Source organism: Onychomys torridus, chromosome 6 (assembly GCF_903995425.1).
Source record: "Onychomys torridus chromosome 6, mOncTor1.1, whole genome shotgun sequence".
NCBI lineage: Eukaryota > Metazoa > Chordata > Mammalia > Rodentia > Cricetidae > Onychomys > Onychomys torridus.
The window spans coordinates 111,740,918-111,767,550 of NC_050448.1; the positions used below are offsets into that span (position 1 = coordinate 111,740,918).

Consider the following 26,633-nt stretch of genomic DNA (forward strand, 5'->3'; position numbering starts at 1 on the left):
GCTTCCCAAAGAAGAAAACTGTTGGGAGAAGAGGACATGTGGGCTCAGTCTTGAGCTATGGGACTTGAAATGGTGTCATGTAGAATCATGTGGATGAGTCATGTTTGAAATAATTCTTTAAACAAATAAAACACACCTAGTGCCTTCCCAGGCTGGGGAAAGGACCTAGCTTCAAACACCTGGAACAGAGCTGAGTCCCAATTTTAGCCAAAGTATTTCCTGTCTTAGTGATATGTTTTTCTCTTTAGTCTAACCATAAATGAATTAAAGGCTACATTGCTGAACTCAAGAATCTTGGTAAATACAAAAGTCACTCTTTGAGAGTTAACTCTCACCATCATCGGGGGATGGTGAGACTATCTACACATGAAGTCACATAATTTCACATTGTAAAAGATGTGTTCCTTCAATGAGATCTGGTTTATTTTCCTTACCCAAACACCCATTCAAGTCCTTTTCATTCCTGATTGGAAGGTACTCTCTGTGCTCTACTTTTCCATTCCTGTGGCAGCTTCTTGTGTGCCTTTACCTGTGTCTACAGCTGTCCCAGCATTTTTCTGTTTGTGCAGAGCTCTGGAGTGTGCAGGAACTTACATCCCCCTATGACTACCTATCAAAAGACCACTGGGTATGTTTCCCAGGCTCCCTTGACCAGATGGGGACTGGTGTAAGGTGACTTATAAATACGCAGCATCCCATGTGGGATTGAGCCAAAGCTCCTATGTCTATAGGTGCTTGATTTATGCCTCACAGCTGAGAGCCTTGCTTATCCTCTGTACCACTTTCTTTACTTATCTCTGACTCTCCTTTGGAACACTAGCTACAGAATTACATTTATATGAATCTTTATTTCAGGATCTATATTTAGTAATCCCAACTTTAGATACATGACTATTCATTATAATTAATCTGAATGGAAGTGTTGTGGGATATTTGTACACTGTGTGAAAATATGTTGTTGTGATTGATGTAATAAAAAGTTGAATGGCCAATAGCTAGGCAGGAGATATAGGTGGGACTTCTGAGCAGAGAGAAGAAGGAGGATCTAGGCACAAGGAGATGCCAGGACACAGAGAAGAAACAGGAGGTGCAAGACGGAGGAGAAGTAATGTCACATAATAGAACACAGATTTATATAAATGGGTAATTTAAGCTGTAACAGCTAGTTTGGAACAATAGGCCAAACTTTCATTATTAATAAGATGTCTCTGTGTCTTTATTTGGGAGCTGGCTGGGGGGACAGAAAAAGACTCATTACATTTGGCCCTCCAGTGAATCGCACGACCATACAGACAGAGAAATCGCACCATCCAGCACTGCCAGAGCTGGGGTAGTAAATGTGGATCTTGCTCATACCCACCTGCATGAAGCTAAGCTCTTAGATAACTGAGGTGGGGCAGAGTCAGCAGCCAGAGCCAAGCAGAGGAGAGCCTAGCCACCACCTAGCAGGTTAAGCTTTGGCTCATGCAGACAGAAAATGATGCTAGCACTTAGCAAAGCCAGGTCTGGGCTGAAAAAAAAAAAAAAACTCTAAATAGGTACCAAATGCTTAAAAATATGCTTAAATGCTAAAAAACAAAGAATATGGGTATAGACAGTCATAGTAAAAACTAAATAGTTTAAAAATAATAAAATCCTTAAACAAAGAGTAAAGTAATAAAAAATGAGCCACATATAGATGGGAAATACACAGGGTGCCTAGATCTTGTATGGTGCTGTGTTGGGTCTGAATTTTTTGACTGCTGATGAGCAAATGGCAGCTGCTGAGGGACATTGGATTATGAAAAGGACTGCTGAATTAAACCAGCCTATATATATTATGAATGCCTTAACTTCAAAATAGAAGTCAAAAAATATGTTGCATTAGAGGAGAAGTTATGCTTTTGTTTCCATAGAAAAGAAAAAAGTTATGATTCTCTTCAAAATTAATGATCAGATTTGATTGGGGAGTACCTCCTTTAAAACCTTGACTACAGACATAAAAAGGAAACCACAAAAGACGACAGGACTACTATGCATATGTTGATCCCTCTACTGTGGGAACAGCTCTGAGACCAGATGAAACATGATAAATCTTCTTGGCTACATAGTCTTCATGACTTATTATTAAATGTCATCTTTTCATATGGCATAGATAGTGATTTGGTTATACAGTCCAAAGAATTTTACAAAGTTAACATATGCCTCTTACCTGCTCAAACATAAAACAAGAAATCATCTTTAGCTGGTTTGTGCACACTGCACATTCCATACTTGTGTTAATGAAGACATATATGTTAGCTTTAAAAGTTTATGTATTTTCAGAAAAAAAGCACCAGAAACCAATAAAGACAAGTAGCCCAGGTGATCCAGCCTCTCAGAATGTCTCTGTTGCAGTTACTTAAAATTCTAGATCCAAAACAACTTCAAAGCTGCTAGCTGAGATGGCCCAGCCCCACAGACTACCTAGCCATAACTTCAGATAAGCCTTGCATTTTCCCATCACACTGATATTGGACAACAGGTAGCTCTCACAGGACTTGACCATTTACCCAATTTTCTCAGGGTCCCCTAAAGATTCCAGTTCTCCCAGACAATAGGAAACAATCTAAAGAACATGATGCCCACATTCCCAAGAGGTGGGACAGGTGATTTTTGATCATTCAGTGGGTTATGGATGTTTCTCATCATTTATAGGAGATGGTTACTGGTTTCTATTGGTCATGCTAGGACAAAACCTGAACAAAGGAGATTATTAGATTTAGGGATCTCTTCCTGAAGGGGGAGAGGGATATAGTATAGAAATTGTGGGATAAGAGGGTGGATTGTTGAGTCTACTTTTGAACAATAGCTAGTCTCAAATATTTTACAATGGTATGGATTTTTATATATTGGTACAAATTTAAGGTTATTTTCATTATTGTGTATATATGTTTCTACTCTTGTTTAAGGGATTGTACCTATACAGCTCATTTAAAAATGTAATGTAAAGTTTTAGTCCTTGAAAGCTATTTAGGATAATAAAAAAAAAGACAGGTTTGTAGTTATTCATCTATAACAATCAAATTTATAGTCATTCTAGGTATGCTTTCAAGATCAAATAGAGATATACTTTAAATAGAGAGATAGTCCTCAAATACTCCGAGACTTAGAGAATATGGCATTTAAATTGTTTTAATAACATAAGGCTTTTCATGACAGTGAGACATGTCATGCTCCTGGCAGCACTAATTTACTTCAAAAAAGGATAATGGACATCAAAGAACCTCCATATGAAGTTTGCTTTCTTTTTGGCAGAGTTAGCCACTGGGCAAAAAATTGCCCCTGCCTCAGTTGCTGACAGCTGTAGATGTAACCGTCTTGTTAAATAAGAAACACAGAGCCAGTTGCAGAGTTACAGTCAAGACAAATCTCTCTCACCAGCCAGGCCCATAGACGCTCAGAACCAACCAAGTAAACACACAGAGACTTACATTGTTTAGAAACTGTATGGCTGTGGAAGGCTTTTTGTTATCTACTTCTTCTATCTTAAGTTAACCCATTTCTGTTCATCTATACTTTGCCACTAGGTTCGTGGCTTACCTGTACCTTTACATCTTCATTGTCATAGAGGTGGCTGGCAGCATCTCTTTGCCCCAGTCTTCCACCTCCCAGAATTCTCTTCTCTCTTGTCCCGCCTATACTTCCTGCCTAGCCACTGGCCAAACAGCATTTTATTTACACAGAGCGATATCCACAGCAGACAGCATGCTCTTCAAATTGGACACAAAAAAAGTGACTACCTAACTTTGCCAAGACAAGACAATCCTTCAAAATTCCTGCTTCACAGAAAAATCTGTCAGATATTCTAGGCCTGTAGGCCAAAGATAGTACAGAGGATGACTGTCCAGATCTCCAGCTGTTTCTGTCATTTCTATAGTTTTGGAAGTTATTTGCTCTTTACTTCCTGTTTACTTAGGTAGTATTATGTCTTTCTTGGATTTCTGATGGGAATTGAAGACTAGATAGTATACATTTTTCCTAGTTACCAAATTCAGAAAAAACTTACATAAGAGATATAAAGTTTATAAGGTCAAGAAACATAAAAGCTTAAGCTGTTTATCTAAAAAGATGTTTTTAAGTCTAAAAAGGTATTTTTAGGATGGTAACATAAATTATAATAGGAAATGGTTCAGGTGTAAAACTTTGGATTCATTAAGGTAGGATAGATAATAAAGGATTTTTTGCTGACATTTCCAAATACAAATGGACTGGGCATTGTGAATGTAATTCTTACCTAATAATTGTTCTTATTGTATATAGTTTTACTATGTTAGAGTTAAAATCTTTCCTTTTTAGTTAGACAAAATTGGGGAAATGTTATAGGATATTTGTACACTGTGAAAATGTATCGCTGTGAGTGGTGTAATAAAAAGCCGAATGGCCAATAGCTAGGCAGGAGGCAGGTAGGACTTCTGGACAGAGAGAGGAAGTGAGATGAGGAATCTAGGTTTGAGGAGATGCTAGGACATGGAGAAGAAATGGGAAGTGCAAGGTGGAAGAGAGGCAACACCACATGATAGACTGTAAATTAATATAAATGGATTAATTTAAGTTATAAGAGCTAGTTAGGAACAAACGTAAGCTATAGACCAAGTTTTCATATTTAATAAGAATTATCTGTGTCATTATTTGGGAGCTGGCTGGTGGAACAGAAAAAGACTTGCTACACAGAAGTGTATTTAGGAAAATAGAAATTCTTAGTTCAGTTCATAAGTAGTGGAGCAAAGAAAGTAATATCCTAAAGAGTTAAATCAGAAACTCTGTGTTTTAATAAATGTGTAATGCTCTATGTATGAATGCCGCCCACTTTGTGTGTGTGTGTGTGCACACACGCGCGTGCGTGAGAGAGAGAGAGAAACAGAGACAGAGAGAAATGGAGAGAGGGAAAGAGAGAGAGAGAGAATGCAAGTGAAATTTTATGGCTAACATGACTATGTGGTTGTGAGCTCAGCACATATATGACAGGCCAGCAGGCAAGGAAACCAAACATGAGTTGATACTGCAGTCTTGAAATGCAGTATTGAATAACATCTCTTCCTGAAAACTTCTTCAAATGGTGGAATGAACCCCATTCATGTTATCTGAAGTTATTTCCTTGAAGCAAAGCAATGGCAAGTGAATTAGTGAGCCTATAAACCACCTTCATAGTAATGTCTTGATCAATTATTAACTAAGTGCCTAGGTATTGGGACTAGCCAGGCCGACACAGAAGACTAATCATGACAATATAGGAACAACAAATTAGATGGGAAAATATGTTTTGTTAATTAACAATAGTATCCAAACAGGACAGCCACAAAAACTGCTTGCCATTAATCCAGCAGAATGAAAAAAAATCCATATATTGTTAAATTGACAATATTAACTTGTCAGAAAAGGCTATGACTCACCAAAGTAGGTTAGTCATACGTTATGTATACATAGATATATCAATATATATGTCATATAAATACACATTCGTATTTATAAATAATATTTAAAACTCTTAAATGAGAAAGAACTGTTTTCATTGTACCCATGACACATTAAGAGAACTTTTTAAAAAGTTCCTTTGGTATTAATTAGATTTGTTCTTTCACAATTTCATGCAAGTGTAATGTACACTTATTACTCTTACTCCAAAACCTCTGATCTCCCTCCACTCCCATAGAACTCTCTTCCTTCCTCCCAGTCCATTTCATACATTTGTATCTTTCTGTTCTGACCCAGAATCAATCAGTAGCTAATAGATCAACAAGAAGGGGCGGGACCCCACAAGTCACTCCTATATTCATGCTTAGCTGCTGACAGATCCATTCTGCGCAGACTCAGTACAGGCAACAACAGTCACTATGGATTTAGGAGTGCAGTTGTTTGGGCATACCCAGCAGGCGGCACTGTGCTTTCCTTCTCCTGTTTTACAGCTCTTACATTCTTATTGGCTCTTCTTCCAAAATGTTCCCTTTGCCTCTGGGCTGAGTGTGTGTGTGTCCAAATGTCTTGTTTAGGGCTTGGTGTTCAACTAACACTTATTCTCAGCACTTGAAGCAGCCATGAGTCTCTGCATTCACAGTAGTTCACTAGGTACAAGGAAGATTTCTCTTATTGTGACTGAGAATAACATTTCTCTGTGGGTGCAAGTGTAAGTACTTAGAAGACAGTTTGAGGCTATGTCAATTTAGCTAAACAACAGTAGTAGGTTGCCCTCTCCAAGCATGGAGTTTTGACCAGATGTACAGTATCAAGTATGGATGCCTTTTAGTGAGTGAGCCTCAAATCAACCAAAGCATGGTTGCTTAACTTCATAACAGTCCTGCCACTATTGCTCAAATGGACACATACTTTTTGGAAGGTTGATACTATAGTTTGCGGTTCACAGTTGGGTAAGACCATTAATTATTTTTCACTCCTGGCAGGTTACAAGCACCTTTTGGCACTATGAAAGTTAACCATCAGGAAGGAAGCTTTTAGCTCAGTTCCAGCTTAATTTTGTTGTATCTTGCAATGACAATGTGTTGCATGTCTCTAAAATGTGGGGACCTTTTCATTTATTTCTGGTCATCAGCCAATAGGAATGGCAGGAGCCTGGATTATTTATATGGCTGGGGTGTGGGAGGGGGTCAAGTACATTATTTGCCAACAGCTGAAAAGGAATTAGTTCACACTCAGCATATGGATTTTCGCAAACACGCTTTCTTGTCACCCAACTTAAAAATACCTAATTTGAGAAAAGGTTTTGAAGGAAGAGAACTTGGTTGTTTTCATATTGTACATTGTCAGCTGCTACTCTAACACTGCCTACCTACAGTGGCACCAGAGTGCTGAGACTGAAGCCCTAGCTTGCTAGGAGTCTGGGAAGATTATAACAAATAATATTCACATAAGGAATCTGGTATAGGACCATAAGGTCTCCAGAGAAGATGAGCTAATGCCTAAGCCAGTCCCAGTGGTGTGGATCTAACATACATAGTAGAGGCCACACCCACATGAGAGAAGCTCAATCCATGAAGAAGAGCAGGAGCCACAGTCATCCTAGGAATATTTTGGTGTGTGAAATATTTAAGACACATTCCTAGTCATTAATGTCAAATAATAGCCTAGAGGCCTCAAGGGGTTGAGTGGATACTTAGAAATTCTGATGGGCACTACTACCTTTTATAAATAGTTGGTTTTCCTCTGATTGTGGACATGTGAGAGGATTATATATCATTGCTCTCTTTGAGGTTAGGTGTGGTCCAGTAATGAGCTCAGGCCAATGAAATGTGAGTGTGGTCATTTGTGAGTGCCACTTTTGGCAGATACTCTTGACGGCTGGGCCTCAACCCTGGAGCCCTCTGCTCTCCTGCCCAGTGGCTGTGGAAACACCTGCTGGTGTTTGTGCTATTTGGTTGTAGCCACTGGGATGACAAGCCAGCACATGGAGGATGGCGGTCTGCCCAGCCCTGCAGAGGACTTGAAGCTCTTTTGGGGCTATTGGAGTCTTAAAACTCTACTGTACAATATTCTCAAATGTGGCCATGACAAGACAAGTGGTCTGGAGAATAATTAAGAGTGTAAAACCTTACTTAGACTCCTTAATCAAAGTCTCTTCCTTTTGTGTTTATACTTGTTCTACTCTCTTTAATTTTGCCCCTGAGTGTGCTGTAGAGAAAACTGAGACAGGCAAGGCTGCGAAGAGAACAGAGTCATTTTTTGAATGAAGCAAAGGGGTCCCATAAGCATGATAATCAGAAGGTATGACCTTTTAGAACTCTATGGGGGATGTGGAAAAGACCACCTTGGCCATGAGAGGTCTTACTCATCACAATATGGGCTTAGATGCATAACACTTTTAAAAGCTTTCCCAAAGTATATCGAGGAAGTCTTTGCTGTCTGGAAACAAGTTAATAATCAGGCTTAGGAAAAGGAGGTAGATTTTAGAGTTTTTCTTTTTCTGCTGTCCTCACCATTAACCAAACTCTTCTCTCCAGAGTGACACCATCCGTTTACACACCTTCCAGAGGGTCATGTGCCCTTGGCTGCCTTAGCTTCTGCCTGAAATACTTCTCATTCAAACTTCCCTGTGAATGTGAGGTCTGCTCTTTGCAGAGGGCATCTGATTGACCTAGGTCACTTTTGCAAGACAGGTACGGGAAGTGTCACCAGCCCTTGGATGTCCCCTAGTTAGATATCTACCTTTTCTGGGGCACGTCCTCATGGCAACAATGGCTGAACAAGCAACTGATGATTGCTTGGCAGGTGAGGAGGCTGAATATTTTTTACCAAAGATAAGGATGCTGGCATCACAGGTGTCCTAAAGCAAATTCAATATGATTTACACAGCTGCTTAATTTCATGTTGGGCTGGACTTCAGATATTAACTTAAAGGGAGAAGGGAGCTCTGTGGGGCTGCTCTAAAGAATCTCAGTGCTGCTTACTTCCTCCCTGAAAACTGATGTCTAGTCTAAGTTATCACCATGGAAGAGCTCAGATGTTGCAAACAATAGAACTCTTTGTGCATTTGGAGAAAAGGAAATATGAGTAATACTGTGCCTTCCCTGGATGTGCACAAGTAATTATTCTGACAATGAGAGACACACCTCATGCTAAGAACTGAACTTCTGAATTCTGTTTCCTACCCTGAGAGCCTGATCAAATTGTCATGGCAAAAGGTAAGTTTTGTAAGTTTAAACCATCTAAGAATGAAATCTAACTCTTCCCTATAAATTTACTGAAGTGCTTAGTTTCAACAATGAAGAAAATTGGCAAAAATAGTTAAAGTGACATTATAACAGAATTTTCATTCATTCAGAAAACAAATTTTAAACACCTACTATGTGCTTGGGATGCTGCAGGCTCTGTTAGTATTGCATCAAGTCCTGCTCTCACGGTTCCCATGTCTCCAAAGGGGAGAAGACAAGCAAGTACATCCAGTCCATGCCCAAGACAGTTGCCTCCCATGCACAGCACAATGCCAACTCATCAAAGTTAAACATATCTAAACATACATTTCTGAATACAAAACACGCTCTCTATTCCTAGCAGTCCATTCCTCAGTAACCAGTAACTACTACCCTCCCACTTGCTCAGGCCCATAGCTTTCCTGTTTTTGTTGTTTGTTTTAGACTATTTTTAATCTTTGCAAATCCTGTATTCATTCCACGAGCAAGTCCTGTAAAATTGACTTTTTAAACATACTTGGAGTTGGATGTTTCTCTCTGCTTCCTTCTAACCTGTACAGTCTAGAGCATTTTCATTCTTGCTTAGACTATGAACACTTCTCTCTGCTGGCCTTGCCATTTTCACCCTCTCCCTTGCTATCACTCCATTTACACTCATGTCTTTAGTTATATCCTTTCACTTTCTCTTAAAGTCTTCCATTTGTCTAGAATAAATGTTGGCCATCCCAATGACTTATAATGCTCTGTGTGGCCTGACCTTCCATGTTCCCAAAAGGTCTTTCTAACTCATTCTGTTACAGCTACCCTGCTGTCTTTGACAACTGGTTAAAAACAACACCAACCAAGCATCTCATCCCTTAGGGTCTTTTCATTCTCAGTTCCTTTTACCTAGAACTTCTGCCTGTGTGGCTGCATAGATATCTCCATCATGGCATGACGTACTTAACATGTGTAGTTGTTTTTAATTGTTCTTTTTCTGTTATCTAGCTCTGTGAACTTGAATAGAGGTGTCGTGAAATCAGAGAGGATTTTAGGTTTTACATACTTATTCCAAGGGTCTGATAAATATAGGTAGCCAATAGACTCATACTAAATATTCACTGTCCACTGTCTGTGAATATTAGCAAAATAAAACTTTGCTAATGGGACTTTCAGGTAAGACAACAGAATTGAAACTGACTTTGTGTGAACCCGTAAAGATGAGTCAGTGTAAGAACATAATACTCATTCCAAAGAAGGGAGGAGGGAGGGGTTGTAAATTAACACAGTGATAGGACATAGTGTAAGGGAAAAGGAGAAAGCCAAGCTGAACACAGAGGCAGGTACGTGGCTACCCAGAGTGGGGATGAGTAGCAGAAGCCTCATCCAAAGGCAGTTTGTTTTCTCCTTTCTGAGTGGTACTAGAGGTTGATCCCTCAAGAAGAGGCTACTCAATAAAAAGATCCCCAAGTAAAACCAGAAGAGAGATCAAACTAACAAATGCTTACATTGTAATATGGAAACACAGTAATCTGTGGCCCTACTGCAGCCAGGGTCTGGGGTGATATCTGTGGCTCCTGATTACCACTGAAGGCCATGCAAATACCCAGGGTCTAGATTGCACCTGAGGCCAGGTGGTGATCTGAAGGTCATGCTGCAGCTGGAGCTATACAGATCTGTCTGGCCTGCACTGCCACAAGGTGCCATGGTGACATCTGGGCCCTGAGCTACTGCCGAGGGCATGCATGTCTGGGTCTATGTCCTCCCCGAGTCAGGGGCTGTGATGCCCAAGGTCTGCCATACAGATGCCTGGGAGCTGGACAGCCACCTGAGGCCATGTTGGTGACCAGGGGGCCTGTGCTGCCACCAGAGCCATGATGACATCTGGGCCCTGAGCTGCTGCCTAGGGCATGTCTAGGTCCATGTTCCCAGCTGGGGTATGTGATGATGTCCATGGCCTGTGTTACCACAGGGGGTAACAGGAGTCATTCCTGTTGAAATCCGAGGTGCTTTATGATATTTAAAAAAGATTACAACTCTTCCACTACTGAATTTGAAGATACTAAATTAGGTAAAATTCCAGATGAACATTTCCAAAGATTACTCATAAAAATATCAATGACCAGAAAAAGATTTTTTTAAAAGTCATTGAAAAAAAAAAGTCATTGAAATATCAGTAACCTGTAAGAAAGACATCAGCAGGAAATTGAACTTCTGGGGGGGAAAAGTGACTCAATTTTATTTATTTACACATTTTATTAAAAATTTACAATATATTCTGATCATAGTTTCTCCTGCTCCATCTCCTTCCAGATCTTCCCCACATCCCCACATATCTAACTCCAGATCTTGTTTTTCTGGCTCTCTTTAGAAAAAAACAAGCATATATATATAAAAAAAACCCGACAAAACAATTTAAAAAATAAACAAGCACAAGAAACACACACACACACACACACACACACACACACACACACACACACCAAAACAAAACCCATAAAAATACAAAATTGGAAACCATAATATACAAGCAAAAGATTTAAAAAATGCCCAAACAAAGCAATATGAGACAAAAAAAATCTACAAAAGCACTATTGAATACATTTTGTGTTGGCCATCTACTGCTGGGCATGGGTCCATCCTTAAGTGTGGGTTATATACCCTGTGAGGTGCCATTAGAGAAAACTAATTTTTCCTTTACAAATGGTTGTCAATGGAAGTTAGCTTCTTGTTCAGGTATAGGAGCTCACATTCACTTCTCCCTCTCAGACTGGACCCCTAACTGGCTTGAGCCTGTGCAGGCTTGGTGCACACTGCCACAGTCTCTGTGAGTTCATATCTATATCAGTCCCATTAAGTCAAGGAGATATTGTTTTCTTGTTGTGTAACTGCATTTTTTTTTAAATCCAATTACCTGTTGTTTCCAAGAAACATACTTTACTGACAAAGATACCCACTAATGGAATGGAAGTCAATCAGATGAATGAAATCAAAACAATCTGCACAGATATTTTGATATCTAATGAAGTAAATCTCAAGCCAAAATTAATAAGAAGAGATAAAAAAGAACACTGAATATTAATGAAAAGGACAATGTGTCAGATGGTGGTGGCTCACATCTTTACTCCCAGTATGTGGGACACAGAGGCAGGCAGATCTTTGAGTTCAAGTCCAGCCTGGACTGCAAAGCAAATAGCAAGACAGCCAGAGCTACATAAAGAAAAACTGTCTCAAAAAAAAAGAACAACAAACAAACAAATAAAGAGAACAATGCATCTAAAATTATAACGATATATATGCACCATATATGTTGGAGCTCCCAATTTCATAGAAAAATACTAATGAACATGACTGGTCAATGGGTCCTGACACCTGATACAGTAATAGAATATTAGTGGGTGACTTCTTTACTCCACTCTCAGCTTTGTAGGTCATCCCTACTAAAAAGCAACAACAACAACAAAATCAGAGTTTAATGGACATAAGAGTTAAACACAGAATCTTCCAACCAACAGATGCAGTATACATATTCCTCTCAGCAGTTCAAGGAATATAAATACATAAAATAGACTGCATGTTAGGCCATAAATAAAATCTTAACAAATACAAAAGAGTCAAAAGTAATTTATTGATATCCTAATATCACAGAGGAACACAATTGGAAATCAATATCAAGAGAAACCACAGAAACTACATAGACACTTGGAGACTGAATAATACATTCTTAAAGGACAAGTAAATCTTTCAAGAAATTTAAAAATTTCTAGCATCAAATGAAGATGAGAGCAGAACTTACCAGACCCTTTAGGACATAATTCAGGACATAGTTCTAAGAGGCAAGTTTAGAGTTTACATTTAAAATGAGAGCAATCTTAAATAACCTAATGATGCACATTTGGGTCTTAGAAAAACAAAAACAATCCAAGCCCCAGTGCAAGGAGTAGCAAGAGATAATAAAGATTAGGGTTGAAATTAATGAAGTGGAAACTAAAACAAATAATATAGAGGCTCACTTAGACAACGAGGTGATTTTTCTGGAAAAATAAACACTATTGACAATTTCTGACAAAACTAAGCAAATGAAAGATTGAAGAGCTAAAATTAATAAGATAAACAAAACCTAGGAATACAATCTATATGTCAATTAACTGGAAAGTCCAGAAGAAATAGATATATTCCTAAGCATCTATAATCTACTAAAATTAGATCAATATGCCATTAATAGCTTAAACCCATAATGAGCAATGATATTGAAAATAGGGATAGGGATGACGTTTGGTTGGTAGAACGCAGGAAGTTTTATTCCCAGCTTAGTACACAGGAAGTTTTATTCCCAGCATTGCATAAAATTAAGTATGTTGATGCATGCTTGTAAACTCAGTACTCACAATGGAGACAGGAAGATCAGAAGATCAAGGTTATTCTCTGCTACATAGTTCCAGGTCAGCCTGGCCTACATGAGACGCTGGAAGTTTGTATTCCTGTCTTCACTTCATGCTATTTCATTTTAGTTTTTTTTTTTTTTTTTTAAGTATCCTAACAAAGAAAGGGTCTGGACCAGATAGATTCAGTGCCAAATTCTATCAACTACTCAAGGAAGAAGAAACACCAATATTCTTCAAACTATTCTATCAAATAGGATGGAAATGAATACTACCAAACTATGAAACCAGCATTACCCTGATACCTAAACTAGACAATGGCACAACAATGAAGGAAAATTATAATTCCATTTCCTCTTTGAATGCAGAAACAAAAATTCTCAACAAAATGCTGAGTAACTGAATTTAGAAATTAAGGGGGTTCTAAGTTGATTTCATTCCAGTGAACCAAGGAAATGTTTGAAATCTGAAAAATGGGTTATCTTCAAAAATAGGATACAGAATACAGTATATTTAATCCCTTTTTATTTCTCTTTTCTTTTCCCTCTCTTATTTATTTATCTACTATCTACCTATTTATTCATTTCCTCTGGAACTAACAAAGCACTTGTCTTAGGATTTCTATTTCTGTGATAAGCCAACATGACCAAAAGCAACTTTCAGAGGAAAGGATTTATTCTTCTCATACTTCATGGTAATAATTTATCACTGAGAGAAGTAGGGCAGGACTGCAGAGACTGAAGGAAAAGCCATGGCGGAGTGTTCTTACTGCGTTGCTGAGTCTGCTTTCTTAATCATCCTACCTGCAGGGGGCGTCCCTACCCACAGTGGACTGGATCCTCCTCCATCAGTCAAGAAAATGTCACACACATATGACTACAGACCAATCCTATGAAGGCAATTTGTCAATTAAGAGTCCTTCTTCCTTCTGAGTCTGGGTTACCTCACTCAGGATGATTTTTTTCTAGATCCATCCATTTGCCTGCAAACCTCATGATGTCATTGTTTTTCTCTACTGAGTAGTACTCCATTGTGTATATGTACCATATTTTCTTTATCCATTCTTAAGTTGAAGGGTATCTGGGTTGTATTACTCACTCATAGTAGGATACTAGATGTAAAACAAAGATGCCTAGACTGCTACACAACTCCAGGGAGGCTAACAAGAAAATGGGACCCTAGGAAAGACACAGGGAAATGGATGAGATCTACATGGACAACCTTGATGACAGTGGGAGTGATGAAGGGCAAGGTTTGAGGGAAAGAAAGCTTAGGGGAGCAGGAGATCCCAGCTGGATCAAGAACAGAAAGGAAGAACAAGGAATAACAGACCATGATAAATGAAGACCACATGAGAACAGGAATAGGCAGAGTGCTGGAGAGGTCCCCAGAAATCCACAATGATACATCCTCTGTAGACTGCTGGCAATGGTTGAGAGAAAGCCTGATCTGACCTAGTCTGGTGTTCAGATGGCCAAACACCCTAACGGTAGTGCTAGAACTCTCATCTAATAACTGATGGAAGTGGATGCAGAGACCCTCTGCCAGGCCCCAGGTAGAACTCCAGGTGTCCAATTGTTGAAAAAAAGGAGGGACTGTAAGAGTGTGAATTGTTGAGACCAAGACTGGAAAAGCACAGGGACAAATATCCAAACAAATGGAAGCATATGAATTATGAACCAAAGGCTGTGGAGACCCAACTGGATCAGGCCCGCTGGATAAGTGAGACAATTGAATAGCTTGAACTGTTTGGGAGGCACCCAGGCAGTGGGACCCAGACCTGTCCTTAGTGCATGAGCTGGCTGTTTGGAACCTTGGCCTTACACAGGGACACTTTGCTCAGCCTGGAAGGAGGGGACTGGACCTGCCTGTACTGAATCCACCAGATTTAAATGAGTCCCCAGGGGTGTCTTGGTCCTGGAGGAGATGGGAATGGAGGGGAGGGGCTGGGGGGATGTTGGGAGTAGGGGCAGGAGGACATGGGAACCCATGGCTGATGTGTAAAATTAAAACACAAATATAATAAATTTAAAAAAAGAGTCCTTCTTCCTATATAACTCTAGCTTGTGTTAATTTGACAAAACAAAACAAAATTGGCCAGAACAGCACATATTAAAAACTACAAATTGTTTTTCACTATGATTTTCACCAGTGAGAAAAAAATTGTGTGAATCATTTCAATGCAGTGGATTCCAAACCCACAAATCCTCCCTCAAGCATGTTATTCAGTATTCATCCATGAAGAGAAGAGTAAGTTATTCTGTGTGGAAGCAGCACTTTACACATGTCTGCAAAGATAGCATGTATGTGTAAGACCTATCCATCAAGACCAAAGATGGCTAAGTGACTGAACCTCTATCCCTCACATTTATTAACCATTGAGCCATGTTGTGAAATATTTGTTTAATTATACAAAGGTGTGCTGAATTTGTTTAACTATGTAAAGATGTATTTATGTTGTGGAATATTTGTTTAACTTTGTAAAGATATGTTGCATTTGTTTAATTATGTCAAGATGTGTTGCTGTTTTACCTTGCCTGTCTAATAAAAAGCTGAATTGCCAATAGAGAGGGAAGAGGTAGAGTAGGTGGGACTTCCAGGCAGGGAGAGTAAGTAAGAGGAAGAGGCCAGGAGCCTGTCAGCCAGGCATAGAGGAAGCAGGAACATAGTACTGTGGTGATATTTTTCTTTTTCTTTTTGCCGGAGCTGAGGACCGAACCCAGTGCCTTGTGCTTGCTAGGCAAGTGCTCTACCACTTAGCTAAACCCCCACCCCCTGTGGTGATATTTTATTTGTATGTTAATAAATAATGTTTGCCTGGAGATCAGAGGACATAGCCAGCCATAAACAAAAGTCAGGCAGTGGTAACATACACCCTTAATCCGATCACATGGCAGGCAGGGTCTCTGTGTGTTCAAGGACACACTAGGGAACAGCCAAGTGTGGAGACACACGCCTTTAATCCCAGTACCAACCACAGAGACCTGGAGGTCTGTAAAGACAGGCAGTGACAAGAAAGTGAGGTAGCTAGCTGGGCTAAGAGCCAATGAGAGGGCAAAACAGCAAGGTAATAAAAGTCTGGGTAGACAGGAAGTAGCTTGCTAGCTTGGGAAGCTACAGTGGGGTGATGAGCTCAGGTTAGCTGGTGGCTCTTACTATTTCTCTGACCTCTACAGCTTTCACCCCTATATTTGGCTCTGTGTTTCTTGTTTAATAAGACTGTTTAGAAATTTGTCTACATAGGACAAAAGTAAAAAGCCCCAAGGCAAAACATAGATGAATAGAAATAGGTTAAATTAAGTTAAAAGAGCTAGTGGGACAAACCTAAGCCAAGGCTGAGCATTCATAATTAATAAGTCTCTGTGTCTTTATTTGGGAGCTGGTTGGTGGCCCAAAGAAAATTCCAACTACATAGCCAGTACCTTGCACAGTTCTTCAAGACAAAACTGGCAAATGAATTGTTCATTTACAGAAATGAGGATTGGATGTTTATGTATTAAAACAGGGAATGTTTTTAGTCTTATGGTCGCTCTCTTACGTAACAACTTGGTAATACATCTGTATTTTAGTAGATATTTAACTTTGGAATAAAATAAGTAACTATTGATATTAATTTCCTAATGAATAAGTTCTAGCAGACTAACACAAAAATGACTACGTCTTTTTCAGTTAAATCCTCGTGCAGTCTTTCTTAGGAAGTGAGCAGCATTTCTTGATGTGGTAATTATAAGACTTGGCTCTGTTCATCTGATCCTCTGCCCATTCCAGGGTCTTATAAGGCTCTTGTATTCAGCTAGAGAGTCTTACAGATGGAAGGACATGGCTCAGCTGCCCCATCACTCTGGCTATCAAGTCACAGACCACTTTAACTTATATTATCAATACCCAAACTAATCACACAGACATACCATGGTCAGGCTGGGAAATGGAATTCCCAGTGGGAAAGCTGCTTCCTGGAGAAAATTAAACTAAGGAAGCAAAAGCATGTATTTTTTTCTTAGTGGATGAAATGTTTTTGTTTTTATTCTTTTGAGACAGGGTTTCTCTGTGTAGCCCTGGCTGGCCTGGAACTCACTCTGCTCACTGAAATCCACCTACCTCCTCTGCCTCCAGAGTGCTGGGATTAAAGGCATATGTCACCACCACCAGGTTGAAATGTTGTTCTATCAATGTTTTTAATCTTACTTTTTCTTCACGAGCAAAGGATATTTCCAAAGTCAGTTTCCGGAAATTGAAGTTATCAACTTGAACATGTGAATTCCAAATGTAAGTTAATCTTTATCAGTGGGAATATAGTCACGAACTGTTTGGGAGTCTAACAGGATTTAAGAACACAGAGAAAAGGAGGGTGAGAGCAGAGAGCTGTCTGTCTGAAGGGACATCTGACTAACAAATGCTTTGGCTGTCTGTTTGAGTAGCCAGGTGTCTGGACCTAGCTAGTTCCTGGTTGATGTGTTCCTGATCAGTAGTTGAGTCCTACTTTACCTAAGATGTGTCTGCATTACAATGCTTATGGACCCATACACAGGCATTAAAAGTATCTGATAATAGGAAGATGTGCTACAATGTGATCCTGATTCATTCTCCCCTCCCCCCTCCCCCACATACCTAGGTGCTGTTCTAGACTTGTGGTGGACTGAAGGGGGTGTCTGAAAGGTGCTCCTTCAGTTCCTATCTCTATCATAAAACTTTTCAATGTGGCTGACCCTTTCAGCCTCTGATCCTAGTTCAAGGGTACTCTTCTCGTGCCCAGGGGGATGTTTTACCCTAAATAACAGTTGCACGGCATCTGTGTGCAGTGTGTGGGTGAGCAAGGCTTGGCCCTAAACGTCAAGTATCCCCAGATAAGGCTTCCTAGTCTTTCCTGAAGTAGACCCTCTTCACCCACGGGTCTTGGCATCCCTCCCCCTCTGCCAGCCACCTGGCCAGGGACCAGCTTCCCAAATCTGCCTTGGCAACTAGCTCTGCTCTTGCCAAGGAGGCTGTTTGCAACAACCCCTAACTGGGGAGATTAGACAGACCTCTTGGAGGTAATTTTATGTTCCCTGAAAATTCCACTGGACTACACAGACTTACTGAAGGCAAGGACCATAGAGGTTCCCAAGCTGGCAGCAGAATCTGGCCACCAGGGGCAGCCTCCCTTTGCTGGTGGGATGCTCCCACCCACTCCATCTCTTCTTTTGACTAGCAGGCCTCTACAGGGCTGCTCCTAGTGTCTGCTCCAATTCCTTGAAGCCACACACTCGTCATGCTCCAGCGCCACCAGTCTGCTATTAAAACTTATTATTTTTTTTTTTTTCGGATTTGAGTTTAATCTAATCCCTGTCGCCAAAACAGTTCTCCTGGCTCCATCTCCTAGCTTCCTAAAACGTTTATTAGGCATTTTATTGGGCCCACAGTTCACTTCAGGAAACAGGAAAACTCTGATATTGAAGGAATTTAAAGTAAAACAGGGAAAACGTGGGTTAGAAATGTATTCAGCCTTCTGCATAATTTCCTTGCTGGTCCCTGGGGTTGAGGTAGGCCAAGGAGAAGGCTGTGCCCAGAGAACCTTCTGCAGAGAGACCCTTCCTTAAGCCAGAGCTGTTTGAAAGGAACTAACTGGGCCACCAGAATCTCATTCTCTGTTCCTTACTTCCTTCTTATGAGGGACTGGTGAGAATCCTCAGCAAGGCTTCAAGGCTCTGCGCGTACACCTTGGGCACCAAGTGACTAACGGGAAGGAGCAAGACTTTTAGTGTCACGTATGGCCACCAGTGACTGCTTGCACGTGTGAACAAGGACAAAGTGAACTCTCTTGAGTTTTTTCGACTCCTTTTATTTCCTAGGAGACCCGAGGGCGTCCTGGGTCACTGATCATAGCCTGGGCCGCATAGACTCCAGGCCGTCCCCATCCTCCTTGGATAACCAGCCAAGGCGTCCTGCAGCGCCTGAAACACACTTTCGCCCTCTTCCCGTGAAGTTGTGCACGTGTACTAACCACTCCACCAGCAGTAACTCGCGTCTACCTAGCCCAGGCAAAGCTGCCTCCCCAAGGTAAGCTGTTTACTCATCGCCGTCCTGGCGATCCTCCCTGGACAGCTGCCGCAGCAACAGCAGCTGCGCCGAGGCCGGGAGCTCCGGGGCGCTCCTCCTTCCTCCCTCCAGGATCTCCGATCTCACTCCTGCGGGCCACTCACACACTCGCAGCCGCCGCCACACACCCGGGAGTGTGTGCGGGACCCAGGGGGCGGGCAGGCTCGGTGGCACTCCGCAGCCCAGCTCCTCCCGGACGGTGCTCCCGGATCGTGCCTCCCTCCTCTCTGCCCACCTCAGTGACACCTGAGCAGCCACTGGGCGGTGGAGGCTGCAAGGCCGGCGGGACTGAGTGGCACCCGGGAGAAAACAGAGCCGGGGGCGGGGCGGCAGCGCAGACCACCGCCTTAGCGGTGAGGGACGCACGCCGCAGCCTATGAGCTTGTGAAAGTACGGCGTGGGGGCGGGCCGGAGGGCGGGCCCCGAGGAGGAGGTGGCCCGGGCGCTGGAGGCGGGGGCGGTGAGGAGGAAGGGGAGGAGGCGGAGGCGGGCGCGGTGGTGGTGGCGGCGGCCGGCACGGCGGCGGAGGCGAGGTTGTGCCCCGGACTGTGTCCACCAAGCTCAGCGGCTGTTGCCTGTGCGTGGAGAAGCAGCGGCGCCGCGAGGCAGAGGAGGATCGCGGGCGAGCGCGGCGGCGGGACGTCCACGGCGGCCGCGGCCCCGGCGGCGGCCGGGGACAATCGGCGTGGGGAAGCAGCGGCGGCCGCAGTGGCAGCCGCCTCTCCACCACCGGGACGCCGAGGCGCGGCTGGCGGCGCTGACATCCACGGCCCTGCCTCTCCTCCCTCGCCCCCGGCCCTCCCCATGTGATCGGTCTTAATCCCGACCGTGTGCGCGCGTGGGGGCTCCATTGCGCGGCGCCCGGTGTCGGTGCCGGGGTGGGTGCTCGCGTGCGCTTCTCCTCCCCATCCCCCGCCCCGTCCCCAAGAATAAAAGAAGAACCGGGAGGCGTGCTCAGAAAATAAATAAATAACCAGCACACACGCGCAGCCCGGAGCGAGGCGGCGGGGCTGGCGGCGGCGGAGGAGGAGTGAAGGCGGCGGCGGCGGAGGAGGGACGCGCGGAGCCGGCAGTAACTTTCGAGCCAGCCCAGAGCCCGGAGCTCCAGCCGAGCGGTTTGCAGCGCGGCGGCGGCGGCGCTGAGTGTCTGGCCCGCCGGTGCGGTCGGGGTGTGCAGTCGGACGGGACGAGCAGCGCGTCGCTGTCCCCCCCTCCCGGCGGCTGGAGATGTCCGAGCCCAAGGCGATTGATCCCAAGTTGTCGACGACCGACAGGGTGGTGAAAGGTAAGCGCAGCGCCGCGGCGGCCCGGGGTGCACCGAGTGCCGCAGGCGCCCGGCCGCCCCTCCCCCGCCCCGGTTGTCCCTCTCCAGCTCGCGCCGGGGACCTTCTAGGATCTCCTGCAAGCGGCGATCCCCCTCCTCCGCCGCGCCCTGCCCCCACACCGCCCACCCGGCCCCAACAGGGCATTTTTTTTCTTTTTCTTTCTTTCTTTTTTCTTTTTTTCTTTTTTTTTTTTGTGGATGGGGGGCAGCAGTTGGCAAATGGCTGAGCGCCTGGGAGGCGGTGGCGGGGGTGGCGGTGGCGGGAGGGGGCGCCCGGGGAGGGGGGTGACTGCTGGCAGGGTGTAGCTGCTGTGACAGAAATAGGAAGTGGGTGGCTGCTCGCGGGCTTGCATGGGATCGGGTTTATGGTTTGCTCTTTGTAGAGGGAGGGGAGGTGATTTATGGCTTTTAAAAAATTAATAGGGCATTTTTATGTGGCCGTGGCTTGCCGCGGACTGGCTCGCCCGGGCACGGTGCTCCGGGCGCTCCATTGCAGCAGTTCCCCGGGCGCCCCCTCCCCCTCCGCGGGAAGGGCCTGCACAGGACTCGCGAGAGAGCGGGAGAGCGTGGGGGGAGCCCAGCTCCGGCTGCCGCGCGCCGCGGGGGTGGGGGGCCGCGGGGCGGCGTGGGGGCAGCACCAGGCGGCGGACGACCCGAGCCACCCCCACCGCCCCGGGATTTCCCTGCAGGCCCGGGGCGACGCGAGCCGTGGCGGTCCTCCGTCGACCTCTCTTGTCACCCATGGCTGGCTGCCGCCGACCTGTCATTGCTCTTAAAGGGTTCCCTGCTGGTGCACGCCTCTAGGGTGGGAAAGCTCACCCTGCTCCCTTCCCCCAAGCTCCTGACACCCCCTTGGTAACGGGCTATTTGATCCTCTTATTGCCAAGGATGACATGTATTGTGTACAACTGGCAGAGATGGCTCTGGGTTGCTAGCTAGGAGAAGTCTTGGGGATGCTTGGGGTGAGGAAGGGGACAATGTGGTTGCCCTTTCTATACTCCTGCTGAGGAGGGATCCCACCATCCTCACCGTATTACAGTGTGGAGTGGGGGAGGAACCGAAGATCCACATAGTGTCTATATTAAATAGTGTCACTTATTCTTGGGGTCAGGGTCCTGAGCAGAGCCAAGATGGGCACCAGCCTGTGCAGAGTATACCTCTCAAACTGGAAGCAGGGATGGTGTGTGTGTGTGTGTACAGAGATGGTGTCTTATGGGATGGTGTGTGTGTGTGTGTGTGTGTGTGTGTGTGTGTGTGTGTGTGTGTACGTACAGAGATGGTGTCTTGTGCAGCCAGAGCATTCAGCTAGAATACAAAGCAATCAAGTCATTTGCTCCAGGAACACTTAGGTGAAAGTAACCCAGCACCCAAAGACCACGATACATAGTCGATACATTGTCTCTGGAGTCTTAGGAGAGGATCCCTGCTATCTTTCACATTTGCTCGGTTTTTAGGTTTTTAAAGTTATGCGTGTGTTTTATGTTCTCTTTTATGAGAGAATAAAAGATCTTCTCTCCTTTTGGGTATATTGGTATCAATCCTACTTCAAAGTAGGATTCATAGTCAAACTAAAGAGGAGATAGATCTGCAGAAATAAAAAAAAGGTTGGTAATAGAGCTACAGAGGCAGAACGATCTTTTCTGCAGGCATGGATCCTTATGTAAACACTCGATGCAAATCCATTCCAAAGAACTGTGTTGTATTAAATAAAGGTTTCTGCTGGCTTAAAAATTAAGACCTTTTGAGTAAAATACCAGAGAATGACCGACATCTGTGTACTGTGTGAAATTTAGGTGTAACTCCAATGAAAAGATAACTTGTTTTCTAAACAAGGTAATAGTTTACAATTCACATGATACTTTGTGTTGGTAGTGAAAAATCTACTGTGTACATGTACTGTCACATTCCGTGTTTTAAATCTTAAAAGGTGGATTTTTAAAATGTGAATTTAGATTGATATTGTCATAAACTTAAACTAATTGCTCATCCATTCTTGGTGTGTTTATCAGTTAATATGGCAGAGCCAGTCCATAGCACTTTTGCCTCAAGTTTCAGTGTTGTGTTATTATACATGACTTCTCCCATTAGTACGTAGGCACACTCATAACTCCAAAATTTTGATTTATGTATTTTTGCAGAAGTGAATTATAAATGTGCGCTGTAGATCCAAAATAGGAAATGTTAATCTCCTACCTGTTTTGATAGGGATCCTACTGGAAGATTTTGTTTATAGAAAAACAATTATTGGTGACTCCCCCGAGTTTAAGGTGGGCACACTGCCATGGCTTTGGTTCTCTTATGCTTTCTTGCACATTTTATGTCATTGGCTGCAAAGTCCTGACATAAGGTTCTGGTCAAGATTTTGTCATTCATAAGATTTTTCAGGATTAGTATTTTGAGATGATAATCCATTTTGATCCTCCTTGAATATTATATACACGTTTAACAAGCAGAAAGCAACATGTATGCTGACTGGGAAAATAGAATTATTTTTTATATTAAAAATATACATACTATGTAGTAGGCAAAAATATGATTTACTCCAGATTTTCTGAGAATCTCCTGTCATTTGTCATTCTTGAAATCATTCCTTAACACAGGAAATGGTTTATCTTTGAGGAGCTGTCTTTGCTCTTGAGGCCTTGTTTCCTTTTATAAAGTACATCTGTGGTTGTGTTTGATACATATATTCAGATCAATCCTTTGGCATGACATGGCTTTTTTACAGTTATCTTTATTGCTGTGATATGGCTTTTTCTGGATGACAAATTGCTGTTTACAATGACTCTGTGCTTGTGGTTTTGTTTATAGTGTATGATGACAGCTTTCTACAGCTCCCTTGATTTGTGTTTCTAGAATGCAACTTTAGAAAGGTAGGGTGAGTTTTGCGTCTTAGTGTCAACTGTGGTAGTGTTGAGGCTTGTTGAACCTGCTACAGCATGTTCAGAGCCTTTAAACTTCAAGAATGAAAGGGGAAAGGTGGCTGGAAAGATGAACAGCATCCACTTAGATTACTTCCAGAAAAAAATGACCTCAACTAGCAAATCTACTGCCGGATTATTTGACTGTCTTTAAATTTACAAACAGATATAAAGTTGTTAGGTTTCAGAGAAAACATTTTGGCATGCTGTTTGTTAGGAACCAGTGTAATTTGATCCATTTACTTGTTTATATTTTGGAGCATTTTGAGAAAGACTGTATATAGGTTGAAGGCTCACTTGAAACTCAAGAAACTCTTGCGCATTCTTCAGAGTGGGATTCCAGAAGTGTTTCACCATGCTTGGCTCACATTATGTCTTAAAGATACTGAATACTGTAATCAGTACAAGACTGCAGTCAATAGCATAACTAGCTCTCTTCCCCACCCCTAGTGTACCCTGTGTTCTGGGTCCTCTGCAGTACACTCAAAAAGTTATTGCGGCTTTGCTTCTGGTCACTTCCCTTTGTCCTCTCTGAAACGTTGCTGTGTGGCTGTAAAGTTTTGCTCTGTGACAGTTAAAAGTATGTGGAGCAGAGCACACTGTGATGTCGAGGCAGTATTCTGGCTCTGGACAATTCATTTCTCATCTTCACATATTTTATAATGGGCCTTTTACCTTATCCCAAACTGATTATAATAATAGACATTTCAGAGTCTGGCAGGCTGTCAAAGGGTAGATTCCTGGGAAGAGTCCTGTAGGTTGTGCTTTGTTCTCCTCTGCAGATGTTTGCTTTTGGGGAGATAGCTGTTGTTCTGCCTTCTGTCACCTTTGAACTCTGTGTCAGGCGCAAGTACAGAAATCCTGGGAAGACGGCTAAGATCATACAAGCAAGAGTGTGCCGCAGTCAAGTAATTTCTGTTACTCAGTAATTGCCGATGCTTGCCATCAGTATTTGTAGCTGAGCAATAATGGTGTGACTATTGAAAAAGAAAACAAGAATATGATACTTCGCCCATGACCATCTTATTTGCATATGGAAACGAAGTAGTAAATAACACTGTTGGGGGGCCTATCAAGAACTCTTCTTAAATTTATTTTACTTACATTTTAACTACTTAACTAATAAATTAATTTGCCATCAGTTGATTTGTTTCATTTGTCTGGCCTTCCTTTGGAGTATAGTATAATTAATTTAAAAATTCATTATCATGAAACATCAGCATTTGGTGGATAAAGTTTACGTCAGCGCTAGCTCTTAAGAAAGGCATTTGTTAGTATAGTTAATACCACAAATGACATAGTTCTGACATGGATGATATACTTGAGTGAACACAAATTAATGCTGCTAATTATAAATTAGGTTGATATATTCAGGAATATTTACTTTCAGGATTTCTTAAAAATAAATATAACACAAATTCAATGTGCTCAAAACAGTTTTGTGGAGACTGAGGTTTTGGGAAATTCCAGTGGTTTTAAATGTTATCACTTTTTAGAAGAACTAAGGGCAATGTTGTTTGTTGTTGTTATTGTTTAAAAGTACAGAAACAAACTCTAGCTTAATAGACACTATAATTTAAAGATAACCAGGAAAAGGTAACAATCTAGCTTCTTAGACTCTAGTTAATGAGATTTATGCTGACATTGATGTTCAGTAAAAATATGTCATTTTGAATCAGTTTCTTCTTCATGACCTCTTTAAAATGGTAATTATAGAGACTCAAAAGTATGATTTGGATGCCCTGCAGTCAACGTTGACAGTTGTCATCATGTGGATTCCCCCTTATCTTTCTGTGCCACTGTGTAAAGTTGAAACTACTTATAAAGCCCAATACAGAGTCCGTTTGGAGTGCTGCTGTCAGGGAATAGCAGTGTTCCCATTCCAGCCTTCAGAGAGTCTAGTTCACCATTGTGAAGGCTTTGTGAGAATATGCTGGAACTTTAGGAATTGTGAAGGTAGGCAAAGAATGACTCAGCGGTACATTTTATAATCATTAAAAAATAATTGTGTCCGAGGTTCAGCAATTTGCTGGTACAGAAATCACTTGATATTTAAGAGGGATATGATGAGATCTTGAATTCTTCTCTAATTGTAGGTTCTATCGCCTAACTTAACAGACCACTTCCATCATGTGGGATAAAGAAGGCGCGTGTTTCCTTTGCAGCAGTAATTTACTCACTGCTGGCACCAAAGTACAAATGACAACATGTTATGTATGTGTTTTCAGGTCACTCTAGAATGGTCACAATTGGTAATATTCAAAGCCACGATGCTTGCTACTGGCCTACAGCAGTAGCTTGTAATGGGCGTTTCTAGATAGCCAAAGAAATGAAAACAGAATGGTTGAAATGGTATAGGTGAGGCTAGAATGCAGGTAAGCAAATGGTTTCTGTGGGGGAAAATGGCTCTTCTTGCTTGAGAGTAGACACTTTTTGTTTGATCTAGGATCTTATCACATTTTCTTTCCCATTTGCTTTACTAAATCTCGAGCTGTGTAGAAATATATTTGCTATATTTCTGTATTAGCAGAAATATACCATTCTGCTGCTATGTTTGGGAAAACGGTATAATCTTGTTTGATCTTGGCATGAGGTTTACTGAGGAAATACTGATGAACATGGCTTTCTTTTAAAGTGTGTAACCAGAGATAGAAATAGGGTACTATGCTGAAAAGTTCTGTATCTTGAAGTTGCTGCTGTAAGCCTCTGTCTGAATTACTGGTGATGACATTGGCCCACACTGCTGTTCTTGATGAGTATGTTAATTTCCGGAGGAATTTCAGGTGAAAGTATCACCCATGCTATCACTGGATAGAGTCATCCAGTGAGAGGGGCATGGGCCCTGAAATGGGGTTTTGGCCTTGCAAGCGAAGTCTTTGGTACGTCTGCTTTCAGTGTTTCAGCATTTTGTTTTGTCTTATTTTGTAGTACTTCCGCCTCATGTGTGAAATGACCAGTCTCACTTTGTGTCTATGGGAAAGCAAATTCCTTCCTGATTAGGGGTTCAGAAGAGTGCTGAGTCTGATGTACCATCCACTTGGGGACCCTTCCTACTGTTAGGGTCTCAAATCCATTTTCAGTCTGTACTAGGGCAGTGGAAATGAGAGTCCCGCTTCAGCAGGTAACACGAGTATTGTGAAAATACTCCAGTTTTGAAATTAAAGTAGATATTTTTGAAACCATCACAGGAAGGAATAGGGGTGCTCAATTTCACCCTCAGTTGTGCTGGGTCATGTTCACTGATAGCTCCCTTGGGGTGCAAGGGCCTGTGGGCTGCAGGTTGAACACAAAA

The 26,633-nt window shown here is 42.5% G+C and overlaps 1 protein-coding gene across 2 annotated transcripts in view; it reads left to right on the top strand.

The window, feature by feature from the left end:
* The first annotated feature begins 19,574 nt into the window (after nucleotides 1–19,574).
* The window catches only part of Ppp3ca (protein phosphatase 3 catalytic subunit alpha), a 290,646-nt gene continuing 283,587 nt past the window's right edge, over nucleotides 19,575–26,633 (top strand). For both annotated transcript variants that reach the window (XM_036189582.1, XM_036189583.1), the window contains exon 1: nucleotides 19,575–20,381. In XM_036189582.1, coding sequence (XP_036045475.1) covers nucleotides 20,324–20,381 — 58 coding nt within the window. In that variant the 5' untranslated portion in view covers nucleotides 19,575–20,323. The remainder of the gene's footprint in view (nucleotides 20,382–26,633) is intronic.